Source organism: Pongo abelii, chromosome 18 (genome assembly GCF_028885655.2).
Source record: "Pongo abelii isolate AG06213 chromosome 18, NHGRI_mPonAbe1-v2.0_pri, whole genome shotgun sequence".
NCBI lineage: Eukaryota > Metazoa > Chordata > Mammalia > Primates > Hominidae > Pongo > Pongo abelii.
The window spans coordinates 14,087,043-14,109,433 of NC_072003.2; the positions used below are offsets into that span (position 1 = coordinate 14,087,043).

Consider the following 22,391-nt stretch of genomic DNA (forward strand, 5'->3'; position numbering starts at 1 on the left):
CACACAGAAAAAAACATGGCTCTTGATTGACCCCACCTCACCTTGTTCCCAAAATCTACATGTGAATTATGAAAATAAAGCTTTCAGAAAAACACCCAGGATAGTATCTTCATGGCCTTTGGGTAGACAAAGATTTCTTAAACAGGACATAAAAAGCACTAAGTAAAAGGGACATCTTTAAGACAGTGAAAAGTCAAGCCACAGTGCAGGACAACAGATCTGTAATACATATTTCTGACAAAGACCTCATACCTAGAGTATATAAAGAGGTCTTTAAAATCGGTAAGAAAGAGACAGAAAACCCAGTGGAAAACTGGGGGGAAAAATCTCAGATATATCACAAGAAAGTATATCCCAATGGTCAATAAATAAGTGAACAATCGTTCAAACTCATTAGGTATGTGGAAATTGCAAATCACAACAGAATAGCCCTGCATTTTCAGTGGAATTGATATAATGAGTAAGACTGATACCAAGTACCTGGGACAACCAGAACAATCACACACTGCTGGCAGAGTTGTGAATGATGCAACTACTTTGGAAAACTGTACTAAAGAAAAACATCTTTTCTTTGAAACTTTTCTTTCATAGTACTAAAGGAAAACATCTGCCTATCCTATGATCCCACAATCCCATTCCTAGATAGACATCTAACAGAAAGACACATGTATGTATACCAAAAGACACAGACTATTTACTATGGGGTTATTCATAATAGCCCCAACTGGAAGCAACCCAGCTATGCATCAAGAGTAAGCTGGATGGCTAAATTACGTTATAGTCAGCCAAGAAATATTAAACAACAACAACAAAAATGAACTGCTATCAGCACCAACAAAGATGCACCTAGGTGTACTGTAAGATTGAATGTATATGAAGTTCAAAAACAGGCAAAACTGCACTTTGGGAGGCTGACGCGGGCAGATCACGAGGTCAGGAGATCGAGACCATCCTGGCTAACACGGTGAAACCCCGTCGCTACTTAAAAATACAAAAAATTAGCCAGGCGTGGTGGCAGGCGCCTGTAGTCCCAGCTACTCAGGAGGCTGAGGCAGGAGAATGGCGTGAACCCTGGAGGTGGTATGAACCCAGGAGGCAGAGCTTGCAGTGAGCAGAGATTGCACCACTGCACTCCAGCCTGGGTGACAGAGTGAGAATCCATCTCAAAAAAAAAAAAAAAAACAAAAAAAACCCCAAAACAGGCAAAACTAATCTCTGGGGATAGAAGTCAGGACCATTACGGAAAAGGGAGACAAAGGGGGCTTTTGGGGTACTGCAAATGTTCTTGGTTTGGGTATTGGATACAGGAGTGTATTTATTTTTGCGTCAATTTTCACTTATAATTTGCAGACTTTTCTGTAGGTAACTTATACTTCAATTTAAAAAGCTTATTTAAAAGAAGTTGGTGCAGCACTTGTCAAATTCTACTACAGTTAGGTGCTTTGTACTAATTTCCCTAAACTTTCAGTATTAAAATAAGATCCCCACCTAACATCTTCCAACTGTGATACTCTTGGTAACAGTGGTGTTTCCTTTCTGGATGGTTGCTACCATACAGCTGATTCCATTGCAGCTTCAGGCTTTATTATCACACAAAGCCTTGGTGCTGAAGCCAAGAGACTTGGAATTCCACATTCTGAAACAGGGATTTGAGGTGACAGTGCCTACAGGGTGACAGCCATAGTTGGGTGAGCTTTCTCTGAAGAGTTCTGGGAAGGCTATGGTTGAATCCATTGCTGGCTTTGTCAATAGCTAACTCTTGACATTCATTTTGGGGTCTTCTAAAACCTGGCTAAATTTTGTTGAACTTAAATAATGGAAATCTTTGGGATGAAGTTTCTTATCATTGGATGAAATGGCAAATATTTTATGCATCATTATCATCCTTTATAAAAATTCAACTGTAAAATCTCAGAGTTATGAAAACATTTTCTTTAAATCAGTGTTTCTCCACCTTATTTTCATTCATTATTGTCCCCTGAAAGAGCCTTTTAGACATTTTTCTCCAAATCTCTCCCCCCATGAAGTTTCAACACCACAGACACAATGCATGTGTTTATGGACCGCAGGTAAGTCTGTGCTTTATTACATAAGAGGCATCTCCCTGCTGAGCCACCTTTTGCTTCCTCGCGAGTGGTATTACCCCCTTGGGAATGAATGTAATTATTCTACTCATGCTGTTTTTTTTTCCTGTTGAGATTCTATAATACTCTACCTATTAAAATGAACAGTTTGGTATTTAACTCAATCTTTATAATAGAAACATGTTAATCTATTTTTCTCCCAAATCAATAGAGGGGAGAAAAAAAAGGAGAGAAGTTGTTGACAAATGTGATTGGCAGATGAGAGACCTGAGTTCAGAGGGATGCAGTGGCCTTCGGGGACCTCCAGTGACCTCTCATTGTGCGGACAAGCTGGGATGGACTAAAGTCTAGTCCCTTTGGGCGCTTGCTCCTTTGTGGTGGCAAAGGGCTACAGGATTCAGGTAAAATCCCACCACTGTGGGCACTGTATGACTTCCATATTCAGTTTCTTGTAATGGAATTTTGATAAATATAAACAATGCATTAGGAAACAAGGCCTCCATTTTCAGGATATGGAAATTGAACAGGACTTACATTCTTTTTGTGGTTAAATAATACACAAAAATAAGTGTTCTTTCTCCTTCTAGTATCCTGGGTCTTCTTGTATGATACTGTTCTTGGGTGAGCTTGGTTATTGAGGAGGAGGAGGAGAGGGGAATTGAAGCCTTAATGGAAAGACAAAGAACTGGTAACAGTTCAGCAAGCCCACACCTCTGATGGATTCTTCCTATCTACAAAGCCAGTCGCACAGCCAAATTCTTTCATTACAGAAAAGACTGTTTCAAAGATATAAAAAAAAAATCCTTTGGGATTTTCACCTTAACAGCATCCTCATCTGGGAATGGGGTCAATAACAGCAATTCCTCCTAGACTTGAGGCGAGGATGAGGATGATGCACGGTTTTAAGCACAATACATTGTAAGTAGTAACTGTGAGCCATCATTACCATTATTATTGGTGCCCAATGCCAAAGGAGGATGGCAGTGGAGGAGGCCTCCCTAAGGCCTGGACAAAGCTGCAAAGTAGCAGCAGCTTGTCTCTGATTCTCTTCCAATTCTCTTTGGTCTCCCCTGATTCCCTTCCAATGTCAATAGCTCACCTGGGCCTGCCTGCTCTTAAAATAGTAACTGGATACAAAGTTCTTTCTCTCTTCATCTCCATGCCCTGATGTTTTAGATTTAAGTACTTCACAATCAGGTCTGAATTACTAATAGGTTTAATCTTCCTCAAGATATTTGACTCTTAAGAGGGAAAAGAGGGGCTACCTATGAGGGAATGCTTAGGCGACATGTAGAAAACAGAAGTGTCTACAGGTCATGTAATCATAAGTTGAATAACCTGATCATGGCTAATTAATTTTTCATTATAATGAGCTTTTGCATCTCTTTCTAGAGTCAAATGCAAAAATTTCTTTTTCATGAAAAGTGAGGAAAATGAAGACAAGATCTTTGCATTTTTATCTCTGTTTCCCAGAAAAAGCATATTGGGAATGTATATCCAGAAATTTTCTTTATTATGTAATTAAAATTAGCCATTGATGTCTTGCTGCGAATTCAGTTTCAGAATTCACTCCCTTCTGTCCCCCACAGTTGGGTTCAAACTTTGAAAACACCTTCCTTCTCCGCAGTTGTTGGTCACCAAGGCCTTTAACTGTCTTCTGAAACACTCACTCTGCTGCCAGAGCTCTTCGTTGTCTCCAGACGTCCCTTCAACACCAGCGTCCAGCTGTTTTTTCTTACATTTTGGCCTCACCGCGTCAGCAGCCCGCTCTGAAGCACTCCGTTGTCTATCTGCTGTGTTGAGTAAGGTCTTCTGCCCAGCTTCAAGTCCCCTTAGACATTGGCTCTACTCGATTTTTGTCTTCCACTTTTTACTTAAAAATTAATCAGATTCTTTGTTTAGGCAATATTTCTCACCTTCCAATGAAGAGGCACTACTTACTCTATTCCTTCCTCTGTACTAGTGCTCACAGCATTCCCCTGTGCCTGGAAAGCCCCTTCTCGAGCCTTCTCTATATACAAAGATCCTGTCTTTTCCACCAGGCTTTCCTTTGACCACTTCGGCTTTCATGCCCACCCTTCTCTTCTTTCAGCTGTTTATGCCAGGTCTTATACTACTTACGCTTTTCTCAGAGCATCTAGTACTATTTTGGTGTTCTAGTAATAGGCAAATCTGGATGAATAATTGTGAAAAGGCATTTCTAACTTGTAAAAATTCAGAACGTATTTTGGAGGACAGAAACTGGACTGGAATGCAGGCCACTTTCACCATGTGGACTTCAGACACTGTGTGATAAGCTCTGATAACAAAGAAATGAAAATCATCACTGAGCACAAATAAATGACAATATTCAACTTTTGGTAACTTATAGTTCCTCATAAAAAACCACAGAAAACCCCGCGTTGAGGACAGCATGGGCCCCGCCGTACTTGAATGGTGCAGGCAGGATGGTCTGGTAGTTGTAGTGCTGCTTCTGCTGACTCAGGATCTGCAGCTGCAGGAACAGCTGCTGCTGCTGGAGCAGGCGGGCGTAGTTGGAGTCCATCTGCGGCTCGTTCTTCTCACCCTTCTGATCTGGTGGAATGTATTGGTGGTACTTTAACTTCTTTACCCGTGGTTTGGGATCTTTGCACTTTTTGCTACGGTGTTTGTCATTCGGATTCTTGGGATGGCTTTGCTATTTTTGAGAAAAAGAAAATAACATTTAAAGAGATGTCACCACATAAAATCTTTTGTACTGCGTGACTAAATGATTTGAAATTAAAAAGAAATGTACCTTAGATACGGGTACAGCCACTTTGGAAAGCAATATGCTAAATTCATTTCAAAAGCCATGAAAACGTTTGCATGTTAACTTTGACCAAGAAATTTTCTCCTGCTGCACTGTTCCCTCAGGGTATGGGCAAGATGCTCAGCATGAGCTATTCAAACTCAATGCACACTGACCTTGGGTCTCCCGTGTGAACACACTACCAAGTGCTTACACATACAATCTCCTAGTAAAAAACAAGCTGCATGCTAAATATACAATGGGAAAAGGTTAAGTATACTTCACCAAAACCATGTAATAGCTAAAAATTCTGTGGAGAATATGTAAAAATGAAAAAATGCTTCCAATGAGAAGAAAACAGAATATAAACTATCTCTAAGGAATATAATACAAAAACAAATACTGAGTGATATGAACATGAATTTGAACATTTTTCAAAAATACTAGATTTTTCCTTTGAAACTGGGATGTGAGACCATGTATCCCTCATCTTAAGATTAGGAATCAGATGATGTTTTCCTGAGGTCTTGCTGTCTTCTCAGTTTTTAAGTTATCAGATCACTTTATACTTTTCAGTATTCAGATTCTAAGATACTGTCATCTGAAAAAAACCCATCCAAACAAACAAAAAAGAAAATATATGAAAATATTCCTAAGCTTCTTTAGGGTGCATACCCAACTTAATACAAAGACTTTGAGAAGTACTCAATTAAATGGAGCTATTGATATGATCACATTATCTATATTCATATCCAAAGAATTAGGACACTGCAACCAAAGAAGAATAAAACAAAACTCACCGCATTCTGCAGGTTAGGAATAGTCTCATTTCTAATGTTAGGCTATGCTAACATTCATAGAATGTGACTATTAACATTCTTTTTTATATCCTTCCTTTGGATATGTTTTAATATAATTGGGATGATACCATATATGCTTATTAGAAATGTGCCTTTCTCTCTCTTCACTTGATATGTCATGAATTCTTAAATCCCTTGTATAAAAGAATGATTCTGCAACAAGATTTTTATGGCCATTTTTACATAACAGTTTACGGACATATCCAGTGGGGTGCTGGAGCCAGCTCTTACTCATGAGAACCAAATGTGTGCTGCTTCTCCCAACTGTACATTCAGCAATATCACACTGGTAGCCTGAAACTGGCCACTGTGGGAATATTTACACCACTGGAATTGGCAAAGGCTATAATCTGCCCTCTGAGCCCAGCCAGTTATTAAACATTTACCGGCATACTATTGGACATAATATAATCCAATTAACTAGGAGCCTATTTTTAAACACTGGTAAATAAGAATTTATAAAAAGTAATTATGTATTGGAAATGATTGGTTGTTAATCTCATCTCATGCTTTCAGACTTGAGCATCAGGACCTGGCCTCCTCCTAGTTCTTTACTGACTCCTACGACACATCTGACACTCCCAATGCTCTTTACTCTCTTCAACATAACTTTAGTCACTGTTCTTGATGATTTTAATATCCACATGTACAATCCTTCTAACATTCTGGTCTCTTAGTTCCTTGACTTCGTTGCTTCTAGATATCTCATCTTCTCTCTCAGCCAGCCAGTGTATGATGACAGCCTAGATCTTGTAATTATTTGAACCTCCCTCGCTTCCCAGCATCCCAATCTGATACCCACCACGTATTTTGTCAATTTACTCCATCTAGGATGCCAACTACAACAATTATTTGATGCCACTGAGACCTACAATCCTTTTCTGTTACAACCTTTACATGTTCCTCACTTCCCTCCTTACCAAGCTATATCCCACTGTCCCCTCACTTGCATAGTCCCCTCTTTGTCATACACACCTGGAAAAACCCTTATCTAATTCTGTCTCCTTCTGTTTCTCGACAATGTCTCTACGGATGTTTTGAGCTAAGTAATTGTGTTGTGGGAGCCCATCCCGTGCACTGTTGGATGTTCAACGGCATCCTTGGCCACTACCCATTAGATGCCCCTAGCAACCTCCACCCACCCCCCTCGTCCCCCACATTGTGACAACCAGAAACGTCTCCAGACATTGCCAGACGTCTGTGGTGGGAGGCAAACTTACCCCTGCTGAGAACCAGTGGTCTACTTCGTGCCTGTACTCATATAACTGAAAGTGGCTACAGGAAAAACATAAAACCATGCTGACAAGTCTCACTTTAAACTCGTGACCACCAACTTCAAGGGCTCAACAGTGCTACGTGGCCATCCTGTTACATTTTTCTGGTCCTTTAATTTTCCTACTCTTATAGAATACTGCCTTATCTTTTCTTCTCTCTCCAAACCTGTAATATTTCACTCTCATCCTCACTGTCAACTGATGACCTCACTGCCTAAACATGGAGAACATGTAAGTGATCAGCACAGAGCTGAGTGCCTGCCTGCACCGAAACTCTGCGCTTTCCTTCCTGCTGGTGTTGCTGTCTCAGGCTGGCCCTTCCCTCCTCAACTGGATTCTGTATTCCCTTGCCCACACCTGGCTGTGGTTCCCCACTCTTCTCCTGGATCACTTCCACTGGATCACAAACAGCCCTCCTTGACCCTACAGTCTAATCAAGCTACAGACCCATTTCTGTGGGCTCTCAAGAAAAGCTTTCTGTAATACCATCTCCAGCTCTGCCTTTCAGGCTCTCTTGTGCCCACTCCAACTAAACTTTCAGAAACTGTTCTTGTCAAGGTCGCTGTGCTTCAACGTTAAACCAAGGCCAGTTCCCAGCACTCATCTTAACTGAGGCACAGCAGCCTTTGATACAGTTGCTCTCTCCCTTCTTGAAACATCGTGTCTGGCTTCAGGGCTGCCTTGCCTCACTCTTGCTGGCTGTTTTTGCTGAGTCTCCTTTGCTGGTTCTCCTCTCTAAAATGTTGGAGGTTCCCAAGAACTCACTTCTTGCACAGCTTTTTCACCTGTACTTAGACCCTAGGTAATTTAACTGGGTTTCATGGCTTTAAATGCCATTTATACACTGATGACCCACATTTCTATTCCCAACCTAGACCTCTCTCCTAAGGTCTGCACTCATCGATCCAGCTGCCTCTAGGACGTCACGCGGTGCCCGCACAGCACCTCACACTCCAGGTGTACTCCTTTCCATTACACGACGCAGCAACTGCAAGTTGCTAGTCGCTTAGACACACAACAGTAGATGGTTCACAACTCCTCTTCTTCACACCACATATCCAACTTGTCCACAAATCCTGGCAGCTTAGCCTTCAAATGCAGCCAGAATCCAACCACTTCTGTTATCTCCCCAGCTGCCACTGTCTCCTGCTGTGCATTTTACCTGTCTCTGCTTCTACCTTTGCGCCCTACTGTTTCTAACACATCAGCTCAAAAATGTTACAGCAGCTTCTTCCCTTAGTGGTAACACAAAGCCTAACTTCTTACAAGGCTCTACAGACGCTGGTCTCTGGCCACACCCTGTCTGCCTCGGCCATTGCTGTTGGAGTCATACTGGCTGCCTTGGTGAAATTTTCTTCCCATAGATATCTTCATGGCTCACACCCTCATTTCTTTCAGATCTCTGTCCAAATGCCATCTGCGTATCCCCAGACCACCTCATTTAAAAGACACGTCTCTCCTTGTCTCCCCAGCACCCCCATCCTCACATTATTCATCACCACCCAGCACACTCTATATTTGGCTGTCTGTGTACCCTAAGGGTGGGGATTTGTGATCTTTTGTTCCTTGCTTTATCTATTCCTAGTACCCAGAACAGTGCCTGGCACATAGAAGGTGCTTGAATAAGTATCCGTTCAACAAATGAATGGTGAACGTGCATGCTAATTGGAAATAACTTTAATTATCAGGCACTTAAGGTATATACCTTGATGTCAGAAAACACTTTCCCCCACTTATTCCTTCAATCCCACAATATTAATCAATTCACTATTTACCTTCTTATTTCATTATCAATAATTCATTTTATTTATTTGCTTTTGAGGCAGGGTCTCATTCTGTCACCCAGGCTGGAGTGCAGGCACATGATCTCGGCTCACTGCAGCTTTAACCTCCTGGGCTCAAGTGATCCTCCCACCTCAGCCTCCAAGTAGCTGGGAGTATAGGTGTGCGCCACCATGCCCAACTAATTTTTTTGTACACTTTATAGAGATGGGGTTTTGCCATGTTGCCCAGGTTGGTCTCAAACTCCTGAGCTCAAGCAATCTGCCCACCTTGGCCTCCCAAAGTGCAGGGATTACAGGCGCGAGCCACTGCACCTAGGTATACATTTTATTTTTAGTCTTTTAAAACTGACCATAAGAATGAACGGGGTCTAGGATAATTTACACTCAAAATGGGGTTCGAGTATGATCGTTGTAGAGTGATAAAATAATTGTCCCAGCCACAGTCAGGAAGGCACCTGTAGAGGAGGGGTACAGAAACATAATAACCGGTGTTCCTCAGACAGAATCTGCTATTACCTACCAGCCCCTACAAGTGAAGGATGGGAAACAGCTTTCCTTATACAAACACTGAAACAATTCTGGTCTGTTTCCTAATGTGTTCCTGTCCCCTCCTCTCTTGGCATAGTCCTAGAATTATCTAACCAACCCCTGAATTTCACATTCTTAAACAATGCTTCTTCCTCTAGAACCAAAGCCTTCCTTAAAAGACATCAGTGAATAGCAGACATTCAGAGAGATGGAGAGGCAGAGAACCCGTTTTGAGGATCGGCAGGGAAGGAGGGCTGTGCATGCAGACCTTCTGTGCCGTCGGGGTTGCATGCGTGGGGATGTTGGGAGAGGAGGTATAAAACTGATTTCATGGGCAGGGTTGCCACTTGCGACCCTCTGGAATTTCCGACTCCAATGCTAAGCAACAGAAGATGGGGAAATACACTGATGTATGTCCTGAAGCCACCAATACTCGGCCACGCTGACAAGGGCCTTCTCTCCAGGAAGGTCAGGGACAAGGACAGTCCCGGGGACAGAGGGCCGTGAGAAATATGCATTGTGTTCATCTGAAAGATGCTCCCTTGCCTCAGAAGAGTTCTGCAACAGGTGGGGAAGGCAGGAGAGAGCTAGACTTGGATTCGGGAGGTTGGGACCCTTCCTGGCTTTGTCATTTCTTCTTTGGGCCTCAGTCTCCCCATCTGAAGGGTGGTGAGAAGTTAGGTAACTGTAATATCCTTTTTTAGTTTTAAAAGTTTGAGATGTATATTCACCTAAACTATTCCTCACTTTATTCTCCTCACCCACCTTATCTAGAAGTTCTAAACACAATTCTAAAAAGTTTAAATCTGTTTTTCTCTTGTTTCATCTTAGTGGCCTGGGTGGCAGAACCAGGGCTTTCTGCATAGCCCCAGTAGTTGGTTTTGTTTCTTTTTAAAGAGACAGGGTCTTGCTCTGTCACCCAAGCTAGAGTGCAATGGTGTGACCATAGCTCACTGCAGCCTCAAACTCCAAGGCTCAAGTGATCCTCTTGCCTCAGCCTCCTGAGTAGCTGAGACTACTGGCATGCACCACCACCTCTGGCTAACTTTTTGAATTTTTTGTAGAGATAGTGTCTTGCTATGTTGCTTGCTATGTTGCCCAGGCTGTTCTCAAACTCCTGGCCTCAAGTCATCCTTCCGCCTCAGCCTTCCAAAGCACTGGGATTACAGAAGTAAGCCACTGCATCCGGCCCCTAGTGTTTTAAGTAGACCAAAATTTGTGCCATTTTTCTATGATTATAGCACAATTTCAAACATGAAGACCCCAGTCTAGCAAGTCTTTGCATGGCTTAGTTTTTAAGACTTTGGGCTAAAAGGCAGGCTGAGCAAGTTGGATAAATGCCTTTGTCTTCCATTCACAGGGCTACAGACAGAGTCACAAATAAAGCCACCAAACCCAGGGTGTATCCAAAGTACCCACCTTCACCAGTGCTGGGCCAGGCTTTGCTGAGGACACAGTGTTTGTGGGGAGGACAGGAGCTGCAGGCCGTGGGGGAGGCTGATCTGCAGTTGGAGGAGTTTTCAAGAATTCAGGAACTGTTGGGGACACTGAAGCAAACTGGTGGAAAAGGCAAAAAGGAACAAGTCTGTGAAATGAATGATCATAAAAACAGAAAAATTAGAATTACAAGGGAATGACCTGGTTTTTAAGTCCACTAGAAAAGAAGCAAAGGAAAAATATATGATTATGTCTGAGGCCAGATGGTGGAATAACATGCTTTACGCCTCAGTGGAGCCAATCATTTAGTCTTTAAGAGCAGTGAATAACTAAAGCCAAGTAAGGTTAGACTGACGATACTGGAGTATTTTCTCAAAAAGACGGTCAGAACCCACTCTTTATTGGCAGGGAAAGAAAAGTCCAAGACACTTGTACATATGATCAAAACAATACATGGTATTTGTTTTTTTTTTTTTTTGAGAGGGAGTCTCACTCAGGCTGGAATGCAGCGGGGTGATCTTGGCTCACTGCAACCTCTGCCTCCTGGGTTCAAGCAATTCTCTGGCTTTGGCCTCCCAAGTATCTGGAACTACAGGCATGCACCACCACACTTTGCTAGTTTTTGTATTTTTAGTAGACATGGGGGTTTCACCATGTTAGCCAGGCTGGTCTTGAACCCCTGACCTCAAGTGATCCACCTACCTCGGCCTCCCAAAGTGCTGAGATTACACGCATGAGCCACTGTGCCTAGTCAATACACGGTATTCATAAAGTCCCTTTGCTATACAGGTCATGCTGACCCTGGCTGATCCAAACATGACCTTCGGGCTTCCCTGCATCACACTCAACCTACCCTCTGGCAGCATCCTTCCTGAATGCCCATGCCACCATGTGTCCATAAATGTGCTTCTCTGTTCCTCTCTCCAAATCTGACTAACCATATTCCCCCATTTCTTGCAACAGAAGATTTGAAGAATATATTTTGGTAAGACTGATCTGTTTTACCGGCAACATTATCTCTCCATACTTAAAACAAGAAACTACTTTGTTACCCAGGCCAAAATTGACAATTGCTGAATCTTAGTTTGGGGTCACATATTATTAACAAAGGAAGCTACAGAAAGCTTTACTAGGTTTTATCAATTCTCACCAGCAATCTACTTTACATAGATTTTAAGTATTTGTTTATTGTAAAGAACAATTACTATTGTAATAAACTAGTCAAAATTTGCATATGGATTAGTACTTGGACTGACTTATACCACCCTTATCTTAAGGAAAAATGTCCTCCTTTATCACTTCCACTTCCCTGAACAACTCTTAAATTCCCTACACCAACAATCAAAATCTTGTTAAAGTATTTGCATTTTAAAATAGCAAACCGTATTTTTCCTCCTTAAAATAAATGACCTGAAAACTTGGAGGGCTATTAGCAGCATGAAATATGAAGCTTGGCACACACTGGTTAACTCAAACAAATATTTGTTTAATTGATGAATGGGCATTCCTTCTGGCTTTACTCACACTAGGTCACGTTCTCAAGCCCAGCTGGGACCGTGTGTGTGCGAGTGTGCAATTAATCGTGCATGCCCGTGTCAGCTCTCCCGCTCCCTGAGGTTTCAGCTGCAGATTTCAGCTTTTCAGTTATTAGTAACTGTGAGTGTTGACAATATGAAAGACCTTACTCTGAAAGATGGCTGCATTCAATTTTATTTTTAAATAGAAATGAAGGGAAAGGGCTCATCTAAGAAAATGGACACCTGTGTTCCAGCAGACTTCTGCCTGCAAAGAGCCCTGAGACATCTGGCTCCTCAGTGAATCTCTGACCAACCAAGCCTCATACATAAAGTGGAAGATGTTAGCTGATCACTTCTTTACTGAATATGACTTTACGTGGTTGGTTTTCCTTTCACCTTGCATATTTTTTTGAAATGGGGATACTTACCTCTGGGTCAATGTTCACAGAGGGGAAAACATTCCTTGGCTATTATGTAACTGATACGTGAAACAGACTAAAATGTTTGAATTCCGATCTCTATAGATTTCTTTGCATATAAATCCTTACCTGGCAAGCTATTTTACCAGTCCAGCCCCCAGTGACTGAAGATAGTGTGATGAATCTGAGAGCAGTAAGTGTCAATCATGAAAAATAACCCAGGAGCATGGATGTAGTATCAAATGTAATATTTATGATGTCTTGCCTAAATTTCTAGACTGTGCCTATCTTATTAGCTCTTTTGGTATTTCAATGTGACTTTGCTACCCAGAAAACCAGACTCCAGCATAACACAAGAATAACCCAACTGAAATACAGTGACTGTTGACTCTACCTAATCTGAAGATAAATATATCATAACTTCTAATTTTGCCAGCCATTTTAATGTGCTTTAGAAAGGACCAAAACACAACAAAAGCCCCTCCATTCCCCTATCAAACCCCACTTAGACTATATCAAGGGGTCAGGCTCCTAGTGGCTAAAGTTAGCAAAAGAATCTAAGTGTGAATAATTTTGAAGTGATGTATTCCAAAAAGGATTAAAAGAGTATCCAGGCCTGGAGCTGGGGGCCATTACAATAGCGAACGAATGCAGGAACAGAAAACCAAATACTGCAAATTCTCACAAGTGGGAGCTAAATGATGAGAACACATGGACACATAGAGGGGAACAACACACACTGGGGCCTACTTGAGGGTAGAGGGTGGAAAGAGGGAGAGGAGCAGAAAAAATAACTATTGAGTATTAGGCTTAGTACCTGGGTGACAAAAGAATCTACATCAAATCCCTGTGACATACAATTTACAAATATAACAAACCTGCACATGTACCTGTGAACCTAAAATAAAAGTTAAAGTATTCAGGCCATAAGAGATACTTAAACTTATTTTGTTCCATAGTAAATTCAGCAATATGTCAAAATCTTAAAAGAATACTTTTAATATTTAAAATATAAATAGGTTTAAATTGCCACCGAGACCTAAGTTCAACTTATGTTCTACAAAAATTTAATTTCAAAATGATTGAATTGTTTCCCCAAAGAAACAAAAAAAGCTGCAAACTTTGCTTTGTCTTATTGGATCTGACCACTGTTTCCATTACAGGTTACAGGTCTCACGAGGGCCAGATCTTTAATTTTCATCAGAAACCCATAAGAAAATGTCAGAAAGATGGTTTTTAATGGATATTTATGCATTAAAAAACAAAAAAACTAAAAAGGCACTGTTGATCATAAAGACTGACTTTTCTCCTACTAGAAATGGCTACAGGCAAGCTTGGCTACAATATAAAAAAAACAGAAGTCAGAGCAAACCTCTCAGCTGATTAAAGCTCTATCCTGTTTCAGATGTCTGCACTGTTCCTGCTGCAGAACATGGCGCACAGGCCAAGGGCCAGTCATTGCTTCCGGACTGTTCCTCTTTATTAGAATTTCTTTATGTGGTCTTGAGGGACAGAAACTAGATATTTAAAAACAAAGCTTTTTTGTATTATAGATTTTAAGTCAATAATGTTTTTAATTTAGGATGCAGCAGAGTTCTTAACTAAGACGGCAAAATGCAATTACTCTTTAAATATTGTTTTCATATTCTAATTCCCAAATAAAATGAAAAATGAACGAGTTGAATAAAACAAAAATCACGCGTTGCATATTTAATAGATGAATATTTTACGTAAAACTCTAGCTTTGTTAAAAATGTATCACCTAGCACTATTTGTTTCTATAAGTTTAAGCATTTCACTTTTAGAATAAGTAACTGAATATTAAAAGTGAATTTCCTTGCACAGAATCTAGTGGACATTCAGTGGATACTTGATGACCTGATTGGTAGTGAGGATTTGCATGTATCCCTGCTTTAACAGTGCATTTAAAAAATTACACTAAAATGTATATAACACAAAATTTACTATTTAACCATTTTTAAGTATATGGCATTAATTACATTTATATTGTTCTGCAACCATCACTACTGGAACCTCCAGACTTGTTCATGTTCCCAAGCCATACACTATACCCATTAAACAATGTACCCCTGGTTCCACATTCCCCTCACCCCCAGGCAATCATCATTTTCTTTTCTGCCTCTATGATTTTTACTACTCTAAGCATCTTGTATAAGTGGAATCACACAGTATTTGTCTTTTAGTGACTGGCTTATTTCATTGAACATGAGCTAGAGTTTCATCAATGATGGAATGCAGAATTTCCTTCCTTTTTAAAGGCTGAATACTATTCCAACGTACAAATATAGCACATTTTGTTTATCTATTCATCTGGCAGTGGACATTTGGGTTGCTTTCACATTTTGGCTATTGTGAATAATGCTGCTATGAACAGGGATATACAAATATCTGATCTAACTCCTGTTTTCTATTCTTTTTTTGTTTTTTGAGACGGAGTCTAGCTCTGTCGCCCAGGCTGGAATGCAGTGGCGCAATCTTGGCTCACTGCAACCTCCACCTCCTGGGTTCTAAGCGATTCTCCTGCCTCAGCCTCCTGAGTAGCTGGGATTACAGGCACGCACCACCACGCCCAGCTAATTTTTCTATTTTTAGTAGAGATGGGGTTTCACCATGTTGGCCAGGATGGTCTCGATCTCCTGACCTTGTGATCCGCCCAACTTGGCCTCCCAAAGTGCTGGGATCACAAGTGTAAGCCACTGCACCCAGCCCTGTTTTCTTTTGGGCATATACCCAGAAGTGGAATTGCTGGTTCATTTGGCATTCTATTTTAATTTTTTGAGGACTGAACATTGTCCACAGTGGCTATACCATTTCACATTCCCACCAACAGTATACAAGAGTTCCAATTTATGCACATCCTTCCAAACTTATTTTTTGTTCTTTTGATAGTAGCCACTGTAATGGGCATGAGGTGGTATCTTGTGGTTTTGATTAGCATTTCCTTAAAGATTAGTGATATCCAGTATCTTGTTAGATGCTTATTGGCCATTTTCATATCCTCTTAAGAAGGATGTCTATTCAAGTCCTTTGCCCGTTTTTTTTTAAAAAGATAGACTGCAACAAAAACCACATTCAAACCTTTGCCCATTTTTGAACAGTTTTTTTGTGGTTGAGTTGTGGGAGAGTTCTTTATGTACATTAGATATTAGTCCTGTCTTAGTCTGTTTTGGATTGCTTTTAAAAAATATTTGGCAGGGCATGGTGGCTCACGCCTGTAATCCCAGCACTTTGGGAGGCCGAGGCAGTTGGATCACGAGGTCAGGAGTTCGAGACCAACCTGACCAACATGGTGAAACCCTGTCTCTACTAAAAATACAAAAATTAGCTGGGCGTGGTGTTGCATGCCTGTAATCCCAGCTACTCAGGAAGCTGAGGCAGGAGAATCCCTTGAACCTGGGAGGTGGAGGTTGTAGTGAGCCATGATTGCGCCACTGCACTCCAGCCTGGGTGACAGAGCAAGACTCCATCTCAAAAAAAAAAAAAAAAAAATTGAGGCTGGATAATTTATAAAAGAGGTTTATTTGGGTCACGATTCTGCAGATTGTACAGGATGCATGGCACCACCATGTGCAATCTGGCAAGGCCTCAGGCTGCTTCCACTCATGGTGGGAGGGGAAATGGAGCCAGTGTACAGATATTACAGGGCAAAAGAGGAAGTAAGAGAGAGCAGGGAGAGGCCAGGCTTTTCTTTCTTCCTTCCTTCTTTTCTTTTCTTCTTTCTTTTCCTTCCTTTCTTTCTTTCTTTCCTTTTCTTTCTTTCTCTCTCTCTTTCTCACTCTCTCTTTCTTTCTTTCTTCTTTCTACAACAAGCTCTCATGGGAACTAATGCAGTGAGAATTCACTTATCTCTAAGGAAGGCCGTTAATCTATTCATGGGGGATCTGCCCCCACAACCCAAATGCATCCCATTAGGCCCTACCTCTAACAATGGGGATCAAATTTTGACATGAGGTTTGGAGGAGACAAACATCTAAACCATAGCAAATCCTTATAAGATATACAATTGGCAAATATTTTCTTCCATTTTTTGGATTGCTTTTTTACTCTGTTGATGTCCTTTGATGCACTGAAGTTTTTTTCTTGTTTCTTTTTTTTTAAGAGACAGGTTCTCGCTCTGTCACCCAGGCTGGAGTGCAGTGGTGCTTTCACAGATCAATGTAACCTCAAACCTGGGCTCAACTCATCCTCTCATCTCAGTTTCTGGAGTAGCTAGGACTATAGGTGCACGCCACCATGCCCAGCTAATTTTTTTAATTTTAATTTTTTGTAGAGATGAGGTCTCACTGTGTTGTCCAGGTTGGTCTTCAACTCCTGGCCTCAAGGGGTCCTCCTGCTCTGACCTTCCAAACAGCTGGGATTACAGGCATGAGTCACTATGCCTGGCCAAAACGTTTTGAAGAAAGATTTCTTTCCTCAAATTATTTTTTCTTTTGCTGCCTTGGTGTCGTACCCAAGAAACCAATCCAGTGTAATGAAGCTTTCCCCTACATTTTCTTCTAAGAGTTTTATAGTTTTAGTTATTATATTTAGATCTTTGTCTATGGAGTTAATTTTTGCCAACGATGCTAGGTAAAGGTCCAACTTCATTCTTTTTTGCATGTGGATATTCAGTTTTCCCAGTACCATTTGTTGACGAGACTATCCTTTCCCCACTGGATGGTCTTGGCACCTTTGTTGAAGATCATTTGATCCCATATCTAAGGGCTTATTTCTCGGCTCACTGTTCTATTTATCTTATGCCAATACCACTGTTTTAATTACTGTGTCTTTGTAGTAAGTTTTGAAATTAGGAAGCATGAGACCTCTAATTTTTTTAAAATTCAAGACTGTTTTGGTTTTTCAGGATTCCATAAGATTTTTCTATTTCTGCAAAAATCAACATTAGGATTTTGATAGGAACTGTACCGAATCTGTAGATTGTTTGGGGTAGCACTGACATATTAACAATATTAAGTCTTCCACGAACAAACACAGGATGTCTGTGTTTGACGCTTCGTAGTGCCTTGTTTTGATTCCATTCTCCTCTCTTTTTGCATTGTAGGAAAATAGCCTGTCACATGGCCGAGTGTCTGATGCCATCTTGAAACAAAACTACCATGGTGACTGGTGGTTGGCCCCTCCACAGCAAGGTGTTCTGCAGTAAGGTCTTTACACAATGCCTATGGCATAGATAACCCCTCATAAAGATGCTATCAAACTTCCCCAGTGGTCACGTCTTGACAAGAAAGTCTGAAGGTGTGACCAGCTGCACATGTTTTATCCTAAAAGCCTGCTATATAAAGAATATCTCTGGGAGGCTGAGGTGGGCAGACTCTCTGAGCTCAGGAGTTCGAGACCAGCCTGGTCAATATGGCGAAAACCTGTCTCTACAAAATTAGCCGGGCATGAATACCTTCTGGATGGCAGGTGTGGACAGCCACCCAAGACATTGCTTCTGTTTTTAAGTTCCTATAAAATATTTCTCTCTGAGAAACTGGGTTTGTCAGCCTCTTTCTTTGGCCTCTGAGCTTCCTCAGCTTTTGGGGGGTAGGTTTGCATATACCTGTTCACAGATTCTACAGATTTTTTGTTTCCATAGGAATTACAAATAACATCTTAGAATTATGACATTCTATCTTACATTGATAACAACTTCAGTCACATAAAAAAATGCTACTTCTTTACAGCTTCACCCCCTCTATGTTATTGACGTCATTCACAAACTACGTTGTTATATACTGTGTGGCCATTAATATAGATTTGTAATTTTTAATGAATGTGTTATTTTAAATCCTGTAGGAAAAAAAGTAGAGTTACAAACCAAAATTATAATACTGTTTTTATATTTGTCCATGTATTATCTTTTTCTTCTTTTTTTTTTTTAGATGAGAATTCTGCTCTTGTTGCCCAGGCTGGAGTGCGATGGCGCGATCTTGGCTCACCACAACCTCTGCCTCCTGGATTCAAGCAATGCTCCTACCTCAGCCTCCCGAGTGGCTGGGATTACAGGCACGCGCCACCACATCTGACTAATTTTGTATTTTTAGTAGAGACAGGGTTTCTCCATGTTGGTCAGGCTGGTCTTGAACTCCTGACCTCAGGTGATCCGCTCGCTTTGGCCTCCCAAAGTGTGCTGGGATTACAGGTGTAAGCCACCGTGCCCGGCGAATTTTATATTTTCTTATGGCTTTGAGTTACTATCTGGCATCCTTTCACTTCAGATTGAAGGATTCTTTTTAGCATTTCTTGTAGAGCAATTCTAGTGGTAATAAACTCCCTCCGCTTTTGTTTGTCTGGGAATGTTTTAATTTCTCCTTTATTTTTGAAAACAATTTTGCTGGATATACAATTTTCAGGTGACTGTTTTCTTCTTTCCTGATTTTAAATATATCATCCCACTGCCTTCTGGTCTGCGAGGTTTCTACTGAGAAATCCACTGATAGTCTTACTGAGGATTCCTTGTAGGTAACCAGTCACTTTTCTCTTGCTGCTTTTAAGATTCTGTCTTATTTGACTCTAGACAGTTGATTATAATGTGCGTTGCTGTGGGTGTCTTTGGAGTTTATTGAATTTCTTGGAGTTTATTGAATTTCTTGTACAGGCATTGTGGTCAACAATGGGCTGCAATGAAGCTTATAATGGAGTTGCTCTATACAGGTGTGGTATTTTTAAAAACCATTTACACTGTAAATGTAGTAAAAAACCATTTACACTGTAAAGGTACACTGTAGTAGGTGTAGTAGGCCATACCATCTAGGTTTGTGTAAGTATACTCTATGATGTTTCACAACAACAAAACTGTCAAACAATGCTGATATAATTTGGCTCATGACCAAATCTCATGTCAAACTGTAATCCCCAAGTGTTGGAAGAGGGGCCTGGTGGGGATCATGGGGGCAGACTTCCCCCTTTCTGTTCTCATGATAGTGAATGAGTTCTCATGAGATCTGGTTGTTTGAAAGTGTGTAGCACTTCCCCCTGTGCTCGCTCGCTCTCTCCTGCCGTCATGTGAAGACATGCTTGCTTCCCCTTCACCCTTCCACTGTGACTTTAAGTTTTCTGAGGCCTCCCCAGCCATGCCTCTTGTACAGCCCATGGAACTGTGAGTCAATTAAACCTCTTTTCTTCATAAATTGCCTAGTCTCAGGTAGTTCTTTATAGCGGTGTGAGAACTGACTACTACAAATGCTTTGCTCAGAATGTATCCTTGTTGTTAAGCAAAGCATGACTGTATTTGTATATCCATGTCTTTCCTCCTATTTGTGAAGTTTTGGGCCATTATTTCTTTAATTAGTGTATTTGCCCCTTTCTCTCTTTCCTCCTTTTGGAACTCTCATAGTGAATACATTGATCTGCTTGATGGTGTCCTGTAAGTCTCTTAGTCTCTGTTCACTTTTCTTCATTCTTTTTTCCTTTTGTCTTCAGACTCAATTTCAAATCGTCTGTCTTCCCATTTGCAGATTCTTTCTTCTGCTTGTTTGAGTCTGCTGTTCAAGCCCTCTAGTGAATTTTTCAATTCCGTTATATCTTCAATTACATAATTTGTTTGGGTTTAAAAAATAATTTCTACCACATTCTCAGTTTGTTCATATATAGTTTTCCTAATTTCCTTTAGTTTGTTGTCCATGTTTTCTTTTAGTTTTTGAGTATATTTAAGATAATTACTTTAAAGTCTTTGTCCAGTAGGGCAGATAGGTGTGTTTCTTCTAAGATAGTTTCTGGAGATTTATTTTGTTCCCTGAATGGTCATATTTTTCTTTTTCTTTTTTGTGGGGGTGGGGCATGTAGGGTCTCGCTCTGTTATCCAGGCTACAGTATAGTGGTATGATCTTGGGTCACTGCAACCTCTGCTCCCTTGGCTCAGGTGATCCTCCCACCTCAGCCTCCCGAGCAGCTGGGACCACAGGTGTGCACTACCACGCCCAGCTATTTTTTTTTTTTTTTTTTTGTATTTTTAGTAGAGATGTGGTCTCACTATGATGCCCAGGCTGGTCTTGAACTTCTGAGCTCAAGCAATCCACCTGCCTTGGCCTCCCAAACTGCTGTGATTACAGGTCTGAGACACTGCACCCTGCCTTGTTTTTTTTAAATGGGATTTTGCTATGTTGCCCAGACTGGACTTGAACTGTTGGATTTAAGTAATCCTCCTGCCTCAGCTTCCCAAGTAAGCTGGGATTATAGGTGTGTGCTATCATGCCTGCCTTCTTTGTATCTTTTGTTGAAAATTTGGCATGTGAAAAAACAGCCACCTCTCCCGATTTCTAGTGTTCTTATTTCTCCGCAGCCTCACCATCATCTGTTGTTTCTTGACTTTTTAATAATTATTCTGACTGGCATGAGATGGTATCTCATTGTGGTTTTGATTTGCATTTCGTTAATGATCACTGATGTTCAAGGTGTTGCTATGTTGCTCAGGCTGGTCTTGAACTCCTGGGGTCAAGTGATCCTCTCACTTCAGCATCTCAAAGTGCTGGATTTATAAGCTTGAGCCACTGCCCCCTGCCTCAGTCAGGAATAAAAAAAAAAACAAACAAACCTAAACAGGGAAATTAGAAAAATGTGTTTAAGCCAGGGGTGTCCAATCTTTTGGCTTCCCTGGGCCACGCTGGAAGAAGAATTGTCTTGGGCCAAATATAAAATACATTAACGATAGCTGGTGAGCTAAAAGAAAAAAAAAATCACACAAAAAAACTCATAATGTTTTAAGAAAGTTTACGAATTTGTGTTGGGCTGCATTCAAAGCTGTCCTGGGCTGCATGCAGCCTGTGGGCTGTAGGTTGGATAGCTTATTTTAAGCCATAGGATTAAACATGCAGCACAAGATGAGTAATAAATACATGACAAAATTTGGCTCAGGCAAACAAGAAGGAAAGTGAAATCTATGGCAGAGATTTCACTCTAAGTATGGTCTGTGGACCTCTGTTACCTGCCTGTGACCAGTTAGAAAGTCATATAGAAATCTGATGTTACTCCACCACTTGTATTTTACGAGGATTAGTCCACATGCATCGAAAATTAAATGGGCCAGGTGCGGTGGCTCATGCCTGTAATCCCAGCACTTTGGGAGGGTGAGGCGGGCCGATCACCTGAGGTCATAAGTTCAAGACAGCATGGCCAACATGGTGAAGCCCTGTCTCTACAAAAATACAAAAATTAGCTGGGCATGATGGCAGGTGCCTGTAATCCCAGCTACTCGGGAGGCTGAAGCAGGAGAATCGCTTGAACCCGGGAGGCAGAGGTTGTAGTAAGCTGAGATCACACCATTGCACTCCAGCCTGGGTGACAGAGTGAGACTCCCTCTCAAAAAAAAAAAAAAAAAAAAGAAAAGAAAAGAAAAGAAATATCTAAAAAAATCAAGCTAGTCCTCCACTACAGCCAATTCGAGGACTGGTCAACAGCAATGAAATTTACCATCAAACTCTTACAATGAGTTATTTTCAAGATTAAAAATTAAGAATCTCAAAGAACCCCTGAAAGACAAGACGTGTATGTTGCTCTTTTATTATCTTGCTTTACAAGCACATTTTAATAAATTGTGTCATAGCTCGTCTTTGTGGCAGTGGTATGATGGTAATTCTAAAGAAGGAAAAAACAGACTGCAGAGAGAGTCTCCAAGGATCTGTCATGCATTAAATCAGTTAAGTAAGTACTTGCTGTGTGCTGGACCCCTGCGCTGAGTATGAGGTTACTAAGATAAATCCCTGCCCTCTAGGAACTT

General features: G+C 41.0%; 1 protein-coding gene and 1 long non-coding RNA gene across 12 annotated transcripts in view; one reads left to right on the top strand and one right to left on the bottom strand.

Moving 5' to 3' along the window:
- MRTFB (myocardin related transcription factor B) overlaps positions 1-22,391 on the bottom strand; it is a 195,564-nt gene that overhangs the window by 21,697 nt on the left and 151,476 nt on the right. For all 7 annotated transcript variants that reach the window (XM_009250486.4, XM_024241390.3, XM_054533491.2 and 4 more), the window contains 2 exons: positions 10,720-10,857; positions 4,514-4,761 (listed from right to left, as the gene is read on the bottom strand). In XM_009250486.4, the coding sequence (XP_009248761.3) occupies positions 4,514-4,761; positions 10,720-10,857 (386 nt within the window). The remainder of the gene's footprint in view (positions 1-4,513; positions 4,762-10,719; positions 10,858-22,391) is intronic.
- On the top strand, positions 1,634-18,488 carry LOC129050697 (uncharacterized). 5 transcript variants are annotated; one of them, XR_008514411.2, is made up of 5 exons: positions 1,644-1,688; positions 2,028-2,069; positions 2,296-2,485; positions 12,461-12,633; positions 17,736-18,488. It is a non-coding gene; the product is annotated as an uncharacterized LOC129050697 (long non-coding RNA). The 5 variants fall into 5 exon arrangements; XR_008514410.2 differs by having other exon boundaries at positions 1,647-1,688; positions 1,986-2,069; XR_008514408.2 differs by lacking the exon at positions 2,296-2,485 and having other exon boundaries at positions 1,634-1,688; positions 1,986-2,069.